Consider the following 21,144-nt stretch of genomic DNA (forward strand, 5'->3'; position numbering starts at 1 on the left):
AATAAGTTATTTATTGTTGGAATTGCTTTTAGTGCAGTGATCAAATTAGATAATGTGTTCGATTCGCCTAAAACGATATTATTTACACCTGGGAAAGAAAAACTAGCCAAATATATGGTCTCTATGACCACATTTTTACAAATACGTGACCACTATTTTTTCATAAATTAGAACTTGTCCGTCCTTAGGCGTGATAAACTTGCCGATTGTAAAACATGTTATTTATGGTTGGAAATGCTTTTAGTGCAGTGATCTAATGAGATCATGCGTTCGATTCGCCTAAAACGAAATTATTTACATCTGGGAAATATAAACTAGCCAAATATATGGTATGGATGACCACATTTTTACACATGCGTGACCACTATTTTTTCATAAATTAGAACTTGTCCGTCCTTAGGCGTGATAAACTTGCCGATTGTAAAACATGTTATTTATGGTTGGAAATGCTTTTAGTGCAGTGATCAAATGAGATCATGCGTTCGATTCGCCTAAAACGAAATTATTTACATCTGGGAAATATAAACTAGCCAAATATATGGTCTGTATGACCACATTTTTACAAATACGTGACCACTATTTTTTCATAAATTAGAACTTGTCCGTCTTTGGGCGTGATAAACTCGCCGATTGTAAATCAGGTTATTTATGGTTGGAAAGGCTGTTAGTGCAGTGATCAAATGAGATCATGCGTTCGATTCGCCTAAAACGATATTATTTACACCTGGGAAAGAAAAACTAGCCAAATATATGGTCTGTATGACCACATTTTGACATATGCGTGACCACTATTTTTTCATAAATTAGAATGTCTCACTGACAATTGGCTTGAATTGATTTTTTTTTTTTTTTTGCACATGTAAGTTACAGATAACCAAATAAACGAACAATATAACCATAATTTGTCAAAGGCGTAACCATTTTTCCCTGCATTCAAAATTGGTCGTTATTTTCATATCCGACCTAACAACATAAAATATGATGCCCTTAATAATTTGAAGTACATGGATGATGGTAACTTTGAATGTCTCTCTGACAATTGGCTCGAATTGATAATTCTTGGTAACCAAATAATTGAAACATATAACCAAATAATTCTTGGTAACCAAATAATTCAATGCATTCAAAATTACTCATCTATAAATTACATGATAATTAAGATAGAAAGTTGAGTGACTAGATGCAATTATTTATGTTCATAGTACAACATTGATACATGAACAATTATTTTTTATAAGCAAACATGAATTCAGTTAAAGATGGTTATGCAATTTACTCCCACTATTCAATTACTACAAGCAGCAGAGGCTCCTGGTTTAGGGACATATCCCACCCATGAGTTAGAACCAAACCTTTTTCTACTCCCACTAGGCTATGGGCAACAACAATCTTATTTCTTTTAATAAAAATTACAGTACGATTGGACAAAGTAGATAAAATGTCTATGCAACCTAGATAATATTTTATATATCAACCATCCAAACAAGACCTTGGATAATTCTAGGACTTTTCTATTGTCTCTAGATTCAAATTCAGATTCCTTAAAGTATCCTCCATCCACATTTAAATTCAGATTCATCACACTTGGTGGAGGGGGACACCAAAATTCAGCATCAAATCTCATTGTAACAGTAGCAATTGCAGAATGGTTTGAACAATTGAGCTCTGAAGTGAACTCCAAGATTGAAATAGCTATTTGGATAGGATTCAATTGCTGATTTTGAAACACCATCTGGTTCCTAACCTGCCAAATCTTCCAGAAAGTGATACAAAAAAATTGAGTTGATAGGTAGTCTTTTTTTATCAACTAATCAGACATCAAGACTTTCAAGTACAAACGAGTAAGAACATGATGTCCTTAGGTAATTTGATTAACTCTACTAGCATTGTCAACTATATATAACCAAATTTTTGAAGAGTATAACCAAAATTTTACAAAGGTGTAGCCATATGTTTTTGTTGCGTGCAAAATTGGTCGTCTATAAGTTTAACATACTCATAACAGAAAACTAATGCAATTAAGAGTCCAAGAAACATAGAATATATATCTCTTGATATCTCAATGATAAATTGTCATAGAATGGTATTGTTTTAGCAGAAAAAATACATATAACCAAATATTAGAAGCGTGTAACCACAATTTTACAAACACGTCACCATGTTTTTTCCCTGCGTTCAAGAAAACAAGGTACATGAACCAAATAACAAAACATAAAGACACCAAGTTACAAACATATCACCGCCTGATGCTCTAGATAAAATATCAGCAACACAAGAAATTTTCCAACTGGACATTCAAAAACAAGGTACATGAACCAAATAACAACACAGAAAAGACACCAAGTTACAAATATATAGTCAGTACACTCCTAGCTACCTAATCCATATGCCTTCATACAAAAGCCACTTTTCGCCAAAGAGTCTTCTAAAGAGTTAGCTTCTATGTTGATATGACAAAATGAAACACTATCCAAAATAGTCAAATGGATCTTCTTGTAAAAACTGGAAACTAATTCATAAAAGTTCACATTACATTCTATTATATTCCTTACATCATTAACCTAAGTTGTTCATTCAAGCCCTACATCAATTAAATATGCATCAATAACATAAGTCAGGGGCAATAATACACACTTTAATTTTTAATAACTCAAAGTATATTTACTTTAATCCTCCAATTTTATTAACCCAACATTTTAGTTTCATGGATGCAAGGATGAGGAAACTTCTTGTCCATGGTCATCAACTAGCCAAAAGCACCATTCCATCCTACTAAAAATATCCATAAACATGCCCCATAAAATAAGAGCTAAACTGCCACTAAAAGTGATTAACAATAATAATGGTTATTGATTTTTGGGTTTAATCCAAATTCAATTCTATGAAAAGAAAACATTTGCATTTGACCCATTTTTGGTTGTAAAACTTAGTGATTACCAATTGTGGAAAAACAAGATTCAATACACAAAAAAACCTAAATGTAAACCTTCAACCAAGAAATTAAAAAACAAATTTGAGATAGAGATCACTTTCAACCCATGATGAAGAGTGTGAATCAATTGCGATTGGGAGGAGGCGAAGAGATTAAGTTGTCCACGGCGAGTGAGGGAACACGCCGGTGACTGAGACCAACGTCCATGAGGAAACGAAGAGAGTGGGAGGAGATCGAGCGGTTGGGAGGAGATCGAGCGGGTTGGAGAGACAACGACGGTGGGCTTCATCCCCGAATTTAGGGAAAGAGGGGAGAGAGAGAGAGAGAGAGAGAGAGAGAGAGTGGTCCGGTTGAGAACAGATCTGTGAGAGTGGGATTATAGTACCAAACTTCCACCGCTCTTCATGAAAAATGGCGTTTGAAGTTTTAGGAAGTCAGCAAGGAGTTGTTCTGAATATGTGCGGTAAGTATGTACCTTGTACAATAGACGAATAATGCTTAACGAATTTCTCTATTGATCACTTGGACAACTCTTTGCTGACTTCCTAAAACTTCAATTTTTCTGGAAAGTACCAGAAAATTTCAAGACAGGTGGATTCAATAGAGAAATTCGTTAAGCATTATATGTGGTTACAGTCTTGCAGAGTCACAAGCAAACTCAATGGGAAGGTACCAGACAACTATAAAACTAACAATGCTTGGCAAATGTTTGGCAATTACGCGTCATCAAAGCAACAAATAAGATTGATAGAGAATATAGTGCTATGAATCTAAAGAAGTCTACGACTCTACATGGTTTGGCATGTTTAAGGTGGAGTTGGTTAATCAACGCAATTAACCCAGTTATATTGTGAGGTCAACAGCTCAATTCAGGATTGTTTGACCGGTTTTTTCAAATTTTCTAGTAAGTGAAAATTATAGAGTAAAACTCCTGATATATCCTTTACAACAGAGATCAGAGGGGAAAAAGAACTAGAAGCTTTCATTGTAGGTCGCACATGTTGCCCAAAGTCAATCCTAAGTCAGAACTCAAAGAGTGCCAATCAGCCTCATCATCAAACCCAACAGCACTGTGAATGAATATGCCTAAGAGAAACTCCTTCACAACAGCAATTTCTAAGTTGGATATGAAGCAACAACCTCTTTATCCTTTGGAATCAAATAATGCAGAAATGTTTGATAAACTCCAGAAAATTCTTCATCTCTATTTGATAACTGATTATAACACACGAGCTGAGCAGTAACAGTTTTCTGGGATTGGGAACGGACACATGGACAAATGGAGGGGTTCAACTTGTCAGATCTGACAAAGGAACCTACTGGGATCTTAGAGCTCCCATCGAAAAAGGTTACACACGAAAGGGCTATGTGAACGATGATTACGAATTACGCAAAACATACTGTAAATGTTTCTACATAAGCTAAGAAACACAAGATGAAAATGTAAACAGGTTGCACACAACATCCATTGCCACAAAAAAAAAACTTAAACCGACTATTTTGACCACAAGTGCAATCATGGGCAAGATTTTTCACCTGAATAACATAAACCACAACATTATTTGTGTAGAAACTTGGTCTCAGACCATCGGTAGATACAGCTCGTGCCTGCAAAACATGATCAAATATGAAATCAGGCTGCAAAATAACAAATTACCAATATAAAGTTGCTATTTAAAAATGTAAATAAATAGTAGTAAAACAAAAAAAGTAAAACTTGCCTGATAATAAATCTCAGCCCAGAAGAGCACCAAAAGTGCATATGTGGTAAAGAAAGCAAGACTTATCATGTCAAGTAAGATATGTTGCACAATCTACATACACACAATATTTCACTATTAGAATTAAATGCAACTATTTGTTGAGAATAAATAGCTGCAATGAGATGTTCATACCTCTGGCTGTAATTTCTGGACATCTCGCCGGAAAACGAAAACAAAACACCGAACGAGATGTATATGAATATATGCATTGGTAAGGAAATTCACCTAATTAAAACCCCCTGATAGTAGCTTTCCAAACTGTGTAGTTGCTTCAAGTTGTGCAGCAGGGTTGTCAGACAATAAGGCCAGTGTCATTGCAGGAATGGTTTTCACCTGTTAAACAACATTAAGAGTAAAAGATGAAAAACATTTCTATTCCGCAGTTCAAAATCACACACAAATCTCTATATCCGGACATGAATTATATGTAGCTCTAGCTCTAAAATGGACCTTTTTTTCCATAGAAATCTTTTTTTTTTTGGTTGCTTTTCCATAGAAATCTGCTAAAGCCTGTTATTTTGGTAATTGGTATCTCTCTTAAATCTTGGCCATGCTCTTAAAATGGAAGAACTATCACTGTTACTCTAAATTCTAAAACATGAAAGTATTCATTATTGTTTTCCAATAATACACCAAATTTTTGGTATCTTAACATATCATAGACTAGTTAGTTCTTCTACCCCTCCATTTTAAATTACTAATGGAGCATTAATTACTCTTTTTTCACTAATATCTCAATTTACTATATCACAATTCACCTAACTACTATATATATATATATATATATATATATATATATATATATATATATATATATATTAAAAAAGAGTAATTTAGTGAGTAAAACTAATTATATAATAGAAATAATTATAGTGAATGATTTTGTTAAGAAGTATGCATAAACTACAAAGAGAGTACATAAACATAACTAATGAAAAAACATTTTACCTTGGCCTTTATAACATCATATTCCTGCACGCTCAAATCCATGGACATTCGAGAAAAAGGTTGAATCATTAAATTTGTGAATATGGTAAAATAAATAATTATTTGTAGAAAATAAAAAATGATGGAGAGAATACAACAAGTACGTACTGCATCAGAAATATAAACGGGAAAAGGAGGATCCTCATTGAGCATTGGAGAAAAAGTTTCTTCTCGAAAAAACTTTCGCCTCTTGGAGAGAGAATCTGGGCGTTTATTCTTATGTATCAAGAAAACGCCGTCCTCTTTCCTCCTCCGACCACCGTGTTCCGCCTCTGGCTGTTCTTGTTGCTTACACCAATCAAAACCATAGTTGAACAACAAAAATTGATAAGGAAATTCAAAGCAAAAAATTCGAAAGTTGAGGAAACCTTGCTGACAAAGAAGTAAAAAATGGGTCCAGTTGAGGGAGAGAGATGTAAGAGTGGGATTAAGAGTGAGAGAGAACAGATCTGTGAACAGAGAAGTGGAACGGATTGTGAAAATTACCAAACTATCCCTAACGCATGAAATTACCAAACTATCCCTGCCACATAAGCAGTGGTAGAAAGGGGTGTATAGAAAAGGGGTGTACATGAATCTTTTTCCTATTTTGATCCATGTGTTTTTGTGCTTTACTTTTCATTGGTGACTATTACTGTGCTACGTGGTAAAAATCTACTCAAAGAGGGTGGTTACTTATGTCTTGGGATTGGGTATTTGTTGTATGAAAATGAAACAGGAATATTAGTGCACATGGCTAGCATGCAATTTTTGTGTCGTGGCAACAATAGCAGATTTTATGATAATCTTACAATTTTTTATAGTACCAAAAATAGGTAAAAGAGATTTGGTATTACTAAAAAAAGGTTAAGATGGAATCTCATAGTTTACTCCAATCAGCAAATATGTATATATATGGATGGATAGTACTATATAGTATGAATATATATCAGCGAGTGTAACATTGAGAAAAATAAAGGATAAGAAAGAATAACTTTTCTTTTGTGTCTTTAAAATGATGGTTCAACTACTAAAGAAGTGAAGTGGTTGAACATCAAATAAGATGTGATATACTACTACATGCATGAAGGATAAGAAACCATAGGAGTCCTAATGATTATTAGCTATATTAAGACTTGTGTTTAGCTCATCAATTCAATGTGGGGATATTGGTGGTGGTATATTTTTTTATCAACAGTTATGAATAAATGATTGGGCGTTGTAAGCTATATTTGGTTTAATTTCATTTAAGATAACATGGTGAAGCAAGTCTATGCTTGATCCGAATATATATTTACTCACTCTTTAGATTCGTATATGTGAATAATCCAAGTATGTCAATCTCGTTGAAGTAACTCTAGAATAAGGCAGACCAAATAAGGGTTAGGTCCATTGATCTTGCAATTGTGAGTAAATATATGTACATATTTTTTCTGTTTTTTGTTTTAATTAAATATAAAATCTTCTTAAGTTCTTTTTATTATCGTATTATTATTGGTATGAAGTTTCTCGTACAACAGGGATTAATCTCTTCTATTTTTACCATAATTCAATTAGTCCACGTTAGTACAGTACGTTACTACTATTAATGATTGATACCAAAACTGAAAAGAGTGACGCTTATAAAAAAAACGGATAGACCAGCTAAAGTTTAGGTGATTACGCACTCATGCAAATTAAAGAACACCGAAAGTGAGGACCTTTTCATATATATTCTCCACCTCAAAATATGGTTGCTAGTTTAATGAATTTATTGAGGGAAATGCTATATAATTGAGAGGATATCAATGAATCAAACTGATCCAAATAATCTTTTAGGATGTTTTTAAATGATGATGATAGTAAGTGTTACAACTTACAAGGGTATTGTTTAAAGAACTCATAAAAAAAAGTTTTATTTTAAAAATATTTCAATTTTTCATGTAAAATTTAGTACCTTTGTTTGTTTTAACAATTTTGTTAAGACATTTGTTATATTTTTTTTTAAAAGTTAAATAAAGTTGCATTCAACTTATACTTTTCTTTATTAGTGAGAATCAAATATTTCTTATTCAATCACTTGCAAAATAAGAAACCTTTGTTTCTTTGTCTACCTTTTCAGCAATGTACCATATCAGGTTCCAAAATAAGATGCATATTCAATTCGAGCTCTTACCGTTAAGATTACAAAATAGAGAAGAAGAAAGAAGTTAGAGAAACAATATTATCAACATAACATTTTTTTGAGAGGATCATACATAACTTATAACTTATCGAAATAAGAGTTACGAAGAGACTACACTCTTCTGTCACTATTATAAGTAAAAATCAACATTTTAAATTTATATATGAAATGATGTATGTAGTCTATAATAAAGACTATATATACATCCATTAATTGAATGAATTTAAAATGCAAAATTTTGTTTATAATAGTGACCGGATGATATACATAATACATCTAATAAAAGAGAATACATTGTAAAATCTAGGACTAGACAGCCAACTTATAAATATAAAAATTGCAATAACATGAGTTAAATAAATTACTATTCCCTCCATCTCATAATGTGTGACTTATTTGTAAAAAGAATAAAAATTTCAAAATGGACGATCATTTTACTTTTCGAAGTAATATTAATTGTATTTTCCTTTCACCACTCTCAAGTCAATATATATTTTATTATGTATGTCATTATCATTACACCAATTCATGATAAAAGATAATTTAGTAAAAGAATTACTCTCTTATTCATTTATAATTATTTTTGTATCGTTAAGTGGAGACGGAGAGAGTATCTAACAATCACCTCATGCCCTTTCTATGTTCCATTTGAATAGTACTGTAAATCAGAGTATAAATTCTTTAAAAATACAAATAAAAAAATAGTTTGGGACCTGAAAATTTAATATTTTAATAGCTTGAACAATCTATATTCTTCCATAAGGTTCTCATTGAGGTACCAGTACCATCAATTCCAATGCAGCATTTTAACAAAGAAACATATGACTTATTGTGGATTCGTGAAAAGCAAGTTTAAATTATTATTTTTGGATAAAAAACCACCAAACACGATTTGAAAACAATCAATTCAAGCTCTTCCAAAAAGATAATACTGTGCTAATTGAATACACCCCCTTCAAGCTTGATTAGTAAACATCTGAGACTAGTTGGACCGACGCTTACAATTTTGAGGACCTATTGTCTATTTATTCGTTAATCAGTAGAAGTATGCATGCATACGTCAAGAATTGGTCCTTTACACATATAAGAGGAAGATCTGCTTGTTCTATATATTGCTCATTTTTTTTTCACACATATCTAATAGTATTTCATTATCCCTTGAACTACCAAACCAACTTTTTTTTTTGACACACTACCAAACCAACTTATGACTCCTTTCTTACGTGTTAGTTCATACCAGTTAGGAAAAAAAAAATACAAAAACAAGAGTGGAATTGATCATGTAGATTGAAAATGAGAGGAAAATGTTTCTAAATAAAATTAATTTAGTTCTACATTACAGTAGCTTGTAGCTTCATTCCTTAAAAAAAAAGCTTCTAGTTTCATATAATAAAAACATTTTTTTGAGTGTACTTCATTCATTTATTTCCATTCTTGGTTTGGAATCATTTTAAACCTTTCTTTTATTTTTCACACCTCCCATTCTTCACCAAAACAAGCTTTCTCCATTCAGTGATTAATCCTACATAACGACAATAAACCTCATTAATAATTAAATATATAAACAAAGTGAATATAAATGAGATGAATATAGTTATAATTAAAAAAATAAAATAAAATGAGATGATAGTGTAGTTGAAGAAGATTTACTTGGAACAATTCAAAGATTTTGGTTCATGACACTTGTTTGGAAGATCATCAATACGAGAGAGATCAAAACGAATATCTAATCATTTCCCAAATTCACAATACATTCACAAATACTTTCTTCATATTGTTTTGCTACAGTTTTACAACAACGTGTTGATGGTTCGGATTCATAAGCTGCAAGGTACCAAAGACATGTTACAAAATCCCAATACACATTATCACAAGATATTGATGAAGAAATTGGACACATTGTTATGAGAAAAATAGTAACAAAAGCTACAAGGTGAGCCATGTTGCTAAACAAAAATATTGTTTTGCTATAGTTGAGTACTTTGGTTACTATATATATAATAATGTCTTTGGAGATATGTATCTACAGCATATCAATTAAGCACGTATTGTATATATTTTTAATTTTTTTTATGTACCTAAGAAATGTACAAGTTTCATGGACACGTGAATTATGGAAAGTTGTTAAGAATTTTTTACTAAAAAAATTTCTAACACTTGTGTTTTTATGGTATATCTGGAAACTTGGTGCTATGGTGTCACTATGATTGTTGTAATGATCTATTACTTCATGCAATGACACCACTAATCCATTTTTAGTGGTCTGATGATAGTTGAAAACTTCGTAAATACTCCATCCGATCCTTTTTATGTGATAAATGGGTCAACTAAAATTGATTAAAATTTCCGTATTTATATTATGAGAATCATATATCATATATTATGTGAGTAAACTTGATAAAAAAAAATAGAGTGAGTGAGTCTTTCTAGCCAATTTAAAAGTTCATTTTTAAAAACAGCAATGCTATATCTCTAGAAAAAAAACATCATGAATTCTTCAAGAATAAAGAGCAGTCAATCACAATGCACTATTTGCCACAATTCAATGAGGAAGTGAACAAATAAATCATGCAATTAAAACTTGCCAACTGTGTCTTGAAAAATTCTTGATGCTATTTTTATAGAGAAATAGCATTTTCCTTTTAAAAAAACTATATGTGAGGCAGTCCCTAAACAGGGACTACCTTTTCCATGTTGGAAGCAAGCACATATGTGGCAAGACGTATGTACAATTAAGTAAAGATAGCAGTTTACGAACTTTATTTTCTGGGAATATATAGGGAAGAGTTTTATTCTTAGGCGAATAAGTAATATTTTTGGGTAGTATTTATATATGAGTTTGTCTGTACAATATTGCACATTAGAGCAACTAAAAGGGGAATTTTTATATTAAAAATCAACAATTATTTATGAAAAAGATGCATATTTAATATTAAATACACAAGTATTAATGTAAACTTGTTTTTTTAAACTTATGTCATAAATCATGTAAGAAATGAATAGTATTAGAATGAGTAGTACTATGGTGAATAGTACTATGGGTGAATAGTAGAAGGACTCTTAGACCCATAAATAAAGGATTCTACGAGAATAGAGAGCAAGTTGTAAGAAAACATCCGTAATATGAAGTTTCTCTAAGGAAAAAGAGAATATCCTAACTCGAGTAATTATAGTGCCACTAGGTAGTTTATTAGTCATAAATGTTTGATCTATATGTCCTTAAAAAAAGGAAATTTCTCACCCCTTAATCACTTCAAATATACACATCCAAAAATATATACTATTTGTGTCATCTCAAAATACACTTGAATAAATTATATTGTCCGTCAGTTTACATTTAGAGTCATGTGTATTTTATTTTTTTAAATGTGGAAGGTGAGTGTTGTTGTTCTTAAAAAACACAAATTTCATCGTACAGATTCAAAACACCAACATTTCAAACACTACTTTGCCCACCCACCAAATGAAAGGGTAATATGAATCCTCTTCTGTTTGCTAGTTAAAAAAAACGATCATAATGGCCTAAAGAGCATAGTTTTTAGCCTATTTTTTTTTATAGGCCTCAAACAAAAACTTCTACATAAAGATCAATTTGATTATATTCATTTCATCATCACTTTCTGATAAATATGTATTTTTTTAAATGACGTATTTTAAGATGAAATTGATAAAACTCGACTATTCTTTTTATAAATCAAGGTATATATGCGCATAACTACGAAGACTAATCTATCAAATTAACTCGGATTCATTCAACGTAGTTAACATCTCCTAGCATACAAACTAGAGATTGATCCCTTGACCAAAGGCTTGAGAGATTCAAATATTTGCGATTCATTGATGTGTATTTAACAAAAATCATTTGGTAAAAGCAATTGTTGGTGATCCAGTTGGCCACAATATGCTACTTCTTAAAACTACTTCGTCTATGTATGATAGATTTGGTATGCTTAAACTTCATCCGATAATTAACACAAATTTGTATGAAATTGAAATTCTAATCAATATTTTAGGATTCGGTCAAAAACAAAAACCAATATTTTAAGAGGTATAATATATCTCTAAAACTTATTGAGCATATTACAATGCTACCATAATATCATTATGAAGGTTTTTAAAATTTAGTATACTTTAGGATAACTTATTCACTTTAATTGGTTACAACTAGAAAAGAAAAAAAGACTTTGGTCTTTTGTTTTTATGTACACACAACAAGTTCATTGCATTGTTGTCCATCTCAAACGCCTGCCACCCAAACCAATAAATATAATGACTCACACCTTCCTCTTGTATGCCAGAATCTGAAACAACAGAAAAACAAAAAATAAATATATATAGTTTAGCATTTACTTGATAATACTTGTGTGTGTGTGTGGGTGGGGGGAGGGTGCGAGACCTCGAAGACGTGTCTACAGTCCATAACACATGTGATTACATTTAATTAATTAATTAATTTTCTCAAATTTATTATCATGGTTAACGTGTCAATGTTGTGTCCATGTTTGTGCTTTATAGAAGGAAAAAAAAAAAAATCTTAATACTCACCAAATGGCCCCTTTTAAATATGCTTTTGGATCTAATCTCTGCCACAGTTTCATGAGCTTGCAAAATTTCCAGTTCATCTTTTTGTGGATCTATAACCAACGATGATAGCTCATCGAAATCCAGGACTGAATCCTCATCAGCTGTCTTGTCACAATTTGCACTGCTGCATCCTTTAACTGCCAGTATCTCAACTTCTTCAACTGTCAAAGGAGTCTGACTAGCAACATACTATGAAGAAAATACAAAAATATCAGACAATTATCATAAGAAAACTGTCATCAGTTCGTCAAAAAAAGCATATTATACAATTGTTTTCAATGGGGAAGAATTACACAGTGCTAATATATTAACAAAGCATTTTGGTGCTTCTTCAAAAAACAAAGCATTTTGGTGGAGGCATAAATTCAAGTTGATCAAAACCTGTCACTGCCAGACCACTGAGGTCTAGCATAAGTGGTTGGTGCGCAGTGTGTGTTGTCAACCTCTGGATATCAAGTTCAACTCATACTAATTAAAAAAAAAAAACTATCACTGCCAGAAATAAGTGATAAAAGAAAACGAGGATCTCACTTCATAAAGGTTCTTGACAGACACATTTGGTCGACAACACAGATGAAGCTTCTCCAACCTTGGTGTAGTTTCTTTGTCCAGAGAAACGAACATGAGATGAACATCAAACTGTAAATAAAATATAGTATCTATTTGTTAAATTGAACTGAAATAAGAATACAAGTATAATAAAGAAGCAATACGTAGTAACATTTTTCATTGGTCCATTACAAGAGAAAAAAAAGGAGAATAACTTATACCTCATCAGTGTTCTCATTCAAGTTTTTGAGATAATCAACCAACCTAGACATTCGACCACTACGGGAACTCTTGCCGTTGCTACCACCACCACTGCCATATCTTGTGTTACTCCGAAAACCACCCCTTCCCCAAGTAAGCTTTCTAGCTTTTGTCACCAGCCTAGAAGCTCCTCGATTTTCTCTATTTATATCCATATCACTTTCTATGCTTCCACCATCAGGACTTGCCATTGACGATGAGGGCTGAGAGGAGCGAACTCTGGTCCATCTCTTTCGTTTTTTCTGTCGGAGTTCTGTACCCCCCTCATCACCGGAAGATGAGTCTCTTTCATTATTTCCATTTTCCTCATTTTCTTCAGATCCTTGAATATCACTAGCTTGGTTTTGTCTCCTAGACTGAAGGTTTCTTTGATTACGCTGTGATCTTGTCACAAATGAACTTGAACTTGGTGTATCTTTACGTTTCTTGCTTAGTGCTTCAGATTGCCGTTTAAAAACCTTTGCTATTGAAGCTTGAATCTGCCAGAAAAGAAAGAAGAAAAAAAAAAACACTAAGATAACATTGATAATGACTGATAAGATTCAAGATTAATAAGGAACATGCGTTAAACAAATATTCATTTTATAAGATATGTATTTAGTTGGTATGCTACGGCAGCCATGTAGATAGTCAACAACTTAACATCAATCAGTAAAACATGTGGTATCATCAGTGTAATTTGCATGCACATTACAATAATTAAGCTGAAAGCATGCATAAATATGTTCACTCAATAAACATTGACCTGCTTATTTCGGTTCTTCTCCTCTTCACGAAATTCAAGCTCCTGCAATGGGACAGAGTGGTATCACTAGCTAAATTTTACAAAAGGTGCATGTAAACAGGACCGTGTATATATTAGGACAAAGTAATGAGCTGGTTAAATTATACCTCTTCCTCATACTTCTCAATATTTGGATATAGAGTAGCAATAAGGGCATCGTAGTTTGGATCATCTCTCAAGGAGCGACGGCTAGCACAATGTGTGCGGCAAGCAGGGCATTCATTGTTCCTGAGATGATATATATATCATAAATAATAAATCCGGTCACATACAGACATTACATTGTGATTTCAGATAAGCAAAGTAGAGACAAGGACTTCAACTGCAACTGTCAGCGGCATATTAAATAAATAAGAATGATTCATGTGACTTACCCCAGTCGCATTGATTTGTCAATGCATTCCCTGCAAAAGCGGTGCAAGCATTCCATAACAGTTCTTGTTTTCTTAATAATACCTGTTCAAACACAAAATGCTTGGTCAGTCTTCGAGAAATCAGCATTCAGAAAATGTTTGCCATAATTCAAGCATAAGCTGCAGGTTTGAAAAAAAAAATTATAATAAAATTTGAAATTGCATGGAAGAATCACAATTAAGACAAATGCTAAAAACAACAGGCAATCACACTATGGTTGACATTTAACAACCACATCTGGTGCTAATAAAATATATGAAACTTTCCACGTCATTCAAATAGCATGTCCCGTTTATAGAAACGAGTTCACAATTTTTTACCTTTTAAATCAGTATTCACAATCATTTAGTATCGTATGTATTCCAAGTAACAAATGATCTTAGATTAAACTAGTAAATTGATTATTCAAACTGAGACTTATTCATGGCAAAATACATATACATTTCATCGTTGCATCTAACTCATCAAAGTCATTCATGAGACTCTAATGAGTGAACTTATTCTACTGTTATGATATACAGACCATACAGTGATATTAACAGCCTGACCAATTAAGTATACTACGAAAATTAGCATCCTTGTTATAAATATAATTGACAATTTGATGCTCGTAAGATAAGCATGAATACATGGAACTGTACTATTCCTTCAATATGATCGAATTTCCAATAATGAAGTAGGTTATGGTATTAGATACAATAGAAAATATGGAACTAAGAGGACCTAGTGATAGCTCTGTAATAGTCGCCAACTAAATATTAGTAACATTTTGACTGCAGCAAAATCACTAAATATCAGTAACATTTTGACTGTAGCAAAATCAAAATCACATGCAAGTTACTGCTCAACTATACCATCCAGAAAGGTTGAACAAAAACATACCAAGGCAAATTGGACATTGGACATCTTTACGAATATCTGAAAGTTCAACGTACACATATCTGCAAGAAAGACAAGAAAATAAGCATATATTTACATAAACTCGATTGAAAGAACAATTTAATATGGGATGAACATACTTCCAGACATGCCAAATTTTCATTTCAACTTGTACCGTTAACATGTTCATAATCATTTACTCCTTTCAAGAATAGTATTCATAAGAAGAAGAGAAAAGAGTATTTAAATTAGATCTTCAATTCTTCATTCAAAACTTAAGCTTAATTAAATCAGAACAATGCCATGCAAACAAAATGGAAAAGTTAAGCTTGATTAAATCAGAACAATGCCATTTAAAACTTCTTTTTTACCAAAGGAATGTGCACATGTCATTCATCCAAAACTTCAAGCAAACTCACTAATCAACATGTTCAAGACAATGTCAAGAAAGAACTAAGATGAACTCGTCCTAAAATGCTCTATTAAATTAAGAATATGTCACTGAAAAACATTATGATGCAGCATCAAACCATCATGATTTCAATATTTTAGAAGACAAAACACCGTGTAGCCAAAGGCACCTAAAGACCTGTCTAAGGTACTACGAGTAAGACAGGGCAATAGAAGGGTTCAGCTTGCAGATTGACACACATGCCTTAGGCATGCCTTTTAGGTTCAGGCGCACGCCTACCTGGCTTTATTGATAACTATGATGAAAAACAAAAAAGGGCAGTGATTTAACTTCCTGATGATATTGTTAAAGGGGTAGAATAGTCCGAATGTTAAAAAATATCAGTTGCCAGTCTTTGGGACTAGTAGTAGCAAGCAACTTAGAATTAATTTGTATTATAAAGTAATGCACAAAGCTGAACATTTTGGTGTTTTCTTCATTCTCTGAAGTTAACACCTTCAGTGAAAGACGCGCTTTTTGGCACCTGTAGCTACAAGTGCTATCAAATTGCAGCCATGGTGGATTGCAATGCCAGTTCTTTTGCAAACCACTGTGGCAAATTTGTAAAGGATGTTGTTTTATAGTGGCTTAAAATAGCGAACATTTTGCCTTCCACAATCAATAGCACTGTTAACCACAAGGAACGGTTACCAACCATGCACAAACATTGAAAGAATGCAGAGGAAAACTCAAACAATTTAACTGCATGTTTGGATTGGCGGTGGCAGAATCACGATGGGACACTGCGATTTAGGCGCAAAATGCATATTAAAGCTTCAACAAAATCATGGTGCCATGGTGATTTTGTCAAACTCACCGTCAATCCAAACATGCACTAAGTAACAACACTTATTATGAAATACAGTTTCAGGAAACTACATAACTACTTGCTAAACTATTACGAGTTTATTTGAATCATGACTCCAAATGGTATATGACAATCCTTACAAAAAATACGTTTTGAACTTTTGCCATTCAGTTGACCAGTTGACATGGCTACTCTAAAGACATTTACAACACACAACTTGAACTCTACCAAACCTAAGTTTGATTTGAAGATTAGTAAAGTTCAACAGTTGCAACTTTAACATGACACATACTGGAGAAAAGAATTCATCCACCCTCATGAAAGAGATCATAGATGTTGATTGATGCTTAATCAAAAGCCATGAAAAACAATGTACCAAGTAATGAAAATATACGCCAAAGTGGTTACTTTCTTCGATCATGAAATGGAAGAATCGTTTTCAATTATAAACATGGACCAAAATCTAAACATGCAAACCAACAATGACAAATCAAACAGGAAGACATTCAGCAAATACAGACATCACAACTCAAATGACACAAACATATATCATCAAATCAACAACACAAACACACAAACAGCAAAATTCACACCAAACAACAACCTCAAAATCCACAGGATCAAAACATGAATCTAGTAAAACAAAGCACAAAACAGAAGTTAAGAAACAATGCATATGAAAGAGTGAGAGTAAGAGAGGTTACTCAGGTTTTTCTTCAGAGTCAGAGGATTCATTGGAATCTGAAAAACAAAAAGAACCAAACTTTAGAACATGAGCAAACACAAAAACCAAAACTAAGCATAACCCAGTTGAGAAAAACCAATTGGGTCACTGTAAAACCATGTGATAAAAAAGCTAAACGCAAAAAAAGTGCTTAAACAAAAAGCTGAAACGTTACCTTGCGATTTTTCCTTTTCATCGTCATGGTGCTGCCCTTCTTCATCGTCATCTTCATCATCTTCTTCTTCAGCTTCTTCTTCATCATCTTCCTCTCCTTCTCCTTGCTCGTCTTCTTCCTCATCTTGCTCTTGTTGATCATCATCGTCGTCTTCTTCATCTTCCTCTTGTTCGAGTTGGTCGATGAAGTGTGGTTCGCGGTGATGCTTGACATGGCGAGATTGTTGAAGAAGCTGTGAAGTTTCTTCTTCATCTTCCATTGACTCGGGTAAGGAACGCTTCTGGGCTGGCATTGTTGCTCAGAGAGAGAGAGAGAGAGAGAGAGAGAGAGAGAGAGAGATTGTTGGCTCTGTCGCAAGTTGAAGAAGAAGAATGAATGAATAATGAGATTGAGATTGAGGTATATGGGTATATAAGTCTATTTATTATGTTGGTTCGTGTGGAATTGAACTCGGATCTCGGGTTCGAACCCGATTGAGAAACTTTGGTTAGAAGGTGAGACTCTATTAAACATTGTCGTATTGATTTCGTGATACATCTGTTATGAAGTTAGTGAACGTGTCACAACTTAGTGAATAATTATTGTTATATTAGGTGGGTTCAAGCATAATTGAACTTGGATCTCGGGTTGGATCTCGATGAGAAAATCTTAGTTACGAGATGAGACAATACTAAATGTCGTCATTTTGATTTCACGATATATAGCGTGTTTGGATTGGCGTGTAATTGGGGAATATTGCATCCCAATGCACTTCTAACTCGGGAGTATAAAAACTACAAAAGGTAGCTTCTTGTCTGCCGCGCGTCTAGAGCAAGAAAAACACATTAACAAACACGATTGGTTGCAAAGTTAACGAATGTGTCACATCTAAAATATGGTAATCAAAATAGCAATAATTAATGTTCTATTAAGTTGGTTTGGGCAGAATTCATCTTGAATCTCGGTTTTTCATTTCCATGGGAAAATCTTAGTTATAAGTTGGGAGTTGGGACTTGACTAAAAAAGTTGTTGTATAATATGGTAACCAAAATAAGTAAGAATAACTTTGATGATATTTGTTTCTTGGATTTTATTATTATTATTATTATTATTATTATTATTATTATTATTATTATTATTATTATTATTATTATTATTATTATTATTATTACTACTACTACTACTACTACTATTATTATTATTATTATTATTATTATTATTATTATTATTATTATTATTATTATTAATAGTACTATTATTATTTGTTCATTTAGTTATAAGTTGGGAGTTGGGACTTGACTAAAAAAGTTGTTGTATAATATGGTAACCAAAATAAGTAAGAATAACTTTGATGATATTTGTTTCTTGGATTTTATTATTATTATTACTATTATTATTATTATTATTATTATTATTATTATTATTATTATTATTATTATTATTATTATTATTATTATTATTATTATTATTATTATTATAAGATGTAATGTAGAGTCACCAAAGAAATGTAATATAATGAGTGTAATTTTTTTGTGGAAATATAAAGAGTGTAATTGATATCGTGGGAATTAATTTAATAATTCATAAGTACAAACATGTTTTATAAAAATTAAAATTATAATCATATATTATTATGGAATAATCATGTGAGCATGTATATAATGATCAATAATATTTTGAATTTGATTTATCAAGATAGTATGAATACTTGGACGAACTTTTGACGGTAGCCTCTCGACACTAGGGATTTGAAACAATTAGAGAGAGATGAATGACGAACACCCGTTTGGTTTATGATTCTTCTGGAATCCTTATATTATAGACACTATTCAGATTGGGAAAAGATGTAGTATGCAGTGTGTTCGTTATATTGGGATAGCCTATATATAATGTGATGGTCAATTAGGGTTTCCATTTTTATGAAATGGGTCATCATGACATACACTCGTATTGAGCTCATTTCAATTAATTAAATATATAATCAATTATCAAATTTTAATATTACTACTAAATTCGATCACTAATCCATCAAGACTCCAAATTGATAAATGACTAATATAATTATTATAAAGATATTTGATCACATAAGGAAACTGAGATATAATTATACCAAAAAAACAAAAAGTTCATCAATCTCCTGTTATACCCTAATTTTGGACCTAAAAATACTAGCTCAATTCTTCTTTTCTTGCATTTCAAGTCATTTGATGTGTCTCTGATCAGTGCATCTTTCTATGCATATTATTTCAATGTTATTTGCAAAATTCATGAAAAAGGGTATTTTAGTCATTTCCTACATCCAAGCTCATTTTAGTCCTTGAAAATTGTTTGAGTCTTTTCAAATGGTTTGAATAAGTCTTTATTTCAATTCCATGTCAAAATCCATTTTAAAAAATTGCATTTGAAGTCATTTTGAGTCAGTTTAGCCCCTAGGGGCATTTTAGTCTTTTCATGTGTTAAAACTCTGTTTAATTTCTAAAAATTGTCTCTGGGTCTTTTCAATGTGCTTGTATAAATTTTTGTTTAAATTCCTTGTTAAAAATCATTTTAAAATTGCATCTGAGTCATTTTGAGTCAGTTTAGTCCCTAGGGGCATTTTGGTCATTTCACACGAAATTTTGGCAGAGAGAGGTTACTTTGAAGTACCTCATTTAAGTAATTGGTTCGTTTTAGTCCATTTTGTGTTTTTTATTTTGTTTCACTTTACGTTTTTGTCAATTTGCCATATTTTAACCAATTTTATTTTTAATTTCTTTTTAAATTTCATTTTAGTCCCTCAAAATTGTTAAAATTGCTGTTTAGTCCTTTAGTGTGGTAAAATTGCAGAACAGCCCATATTTTGTCCAGTTTTATTTTCAGTCTTTTTTTTATTTTGCAGGTTGGTCCTTTTAATTTTCATAATTGCAGAATGGTCCTTTTGTCCAAGTCATCAGTCCAAGATTACGTGGCAGTCCCACATTGGTCCAAAATCACACATGGCAGCCTATAAATACAGCCACATCACCAATTACACAAAGACTCATTCATTCTTTGCCAACTCACCAAAAACACGTTTCCAATTTCTCTCTCTGATCATCAAAGATCAAACACAAAAATTCCAGAAAAACTTCAAGAACATTCATAACCGAAACCCTAACCGTTTCCAGAACCTCAAATTCATCACAAATTCATATCAATTTCATCAACACGAAGCTTAATTCAGCAATTATTGTACGAAATCAATTCGAATTTACACAAAATTCTCAGAGATTCATCAAGAACCTTCATCATCGAATTTGTACCTTCGCAATTCAAGCGCGAGCGCGATCACGAAGGATTTTTTGGGAAGAGAAGAAGAAGGATCGAAAAGATTCGAATCAGAGAAGAAGAAGAGGAAGTTCACCGGTTCGTTTTTCAGTTCGCAACAACAAATCATCTACCAGAAACATCAGAGAGGATTCACGAAGATTTTCTTCGTCTTCTCACTTGAATCTCCAGGTAAACTCATGAAATCTTCTCGTCTTTTCGTTTTAAATCATCATCGAAGACTTGTGAATACAAATAAACGGTGAAACGAAGTAGATCAACAAGTCCTAAGACTTGTTCGTTCGAAAAGTTGGTGAAAGATTCAAAAAGTTTGAAACGAAACCCTAAGAACATAAATCTTCAAAGATTCACCGTTTATTTTATGAATTCAAGCTCGTAATCATAATCAGTGGAAAAATAGTGTAG

General features: G+C 32.3%; 1 protein-coding gene and 1 pseudogene across 1 annotated transcript; both read right to left on the reverse strand.

Moving 5' to 3' along the window:
* Positions 1 to 9,471: 9,471 nt before the first annotated feature.
* LOC146950547 (uncharacterized) lies at positions 9,472 to 9,797 on the reverse strand (annotated as a pseudogene).
* Positions 9,798 to 11,864: 2,067 nt separating this feature from the next.
* RING1A (RING 1A) lies at positions 11,865 to 17,844 on the reverse strand. The gene is made up of 10 exons (XM_085746455.1): positions 17,455 to 17,844; positions 17,260 to 17,296; positions 15,300 to 15,358; positions 14,378 to 14,459; positions 14,111 to 14,231; positions 13,965 to 14,006; positions 13,180 to 13,698; positions 12,941 to 13,048; positions 12,371 to 12,598; positions 11,865 to 12,126 (listed from the first exon to the last, which is right to left on the reverse strand). Exons 1-10 carry the CDS (start codon positions 17,744 to 17,746, stop codon positions 12,100 to 12,102), a joined length of 1,515 nt encoding a protein of 504 aa, XP_085602581.1. The 5' UTR covers positions 17,747 to 17,844; the 3' UTR covers positions 11,865 to 12,099.
* Positions 17,845 to 21,144: the final 3,300 nt, after the last annotated feature.

Source organism: Medicago sativa, chromosome 2 (genome assembly GCF_051527215.1).
Source record: "Medicago sativa cultivar Bolivia chromosome 2, Bolivia_mono, whole genome shotgun sequence".
In the NCBI taxonomy this organism is placed as follows: Eukaryota; Viridiplantae; Streptophyta; class Magnoliopsida; order Fabales; family Fabaceae; genus Medicago; species Medicago sativa.

Coding starts and splice junctions, on each gene's coding strand:
- RING1A (XM_085746455.1), bottom strand. CDS start 17,746: ATGCCAGCCCAGAAGCGTTCCTTACCCGAGTCAATGGAAGATGAAGAA. Junction 15,359..17,259: donor GACTCTGAAGAAAAACCTGA/GTAACCTCTCTT, acceptor TCTTTCTTGCAG/ATATGTGTACGTTGAACTTT. Junction 13,699..13,964: donor AGAAGAACCGAAATAAGCAG/GTCAATGTTTAT, acceptor CTTTTCTGGCAG/ATTCAAGCTTCAATAGCAAA.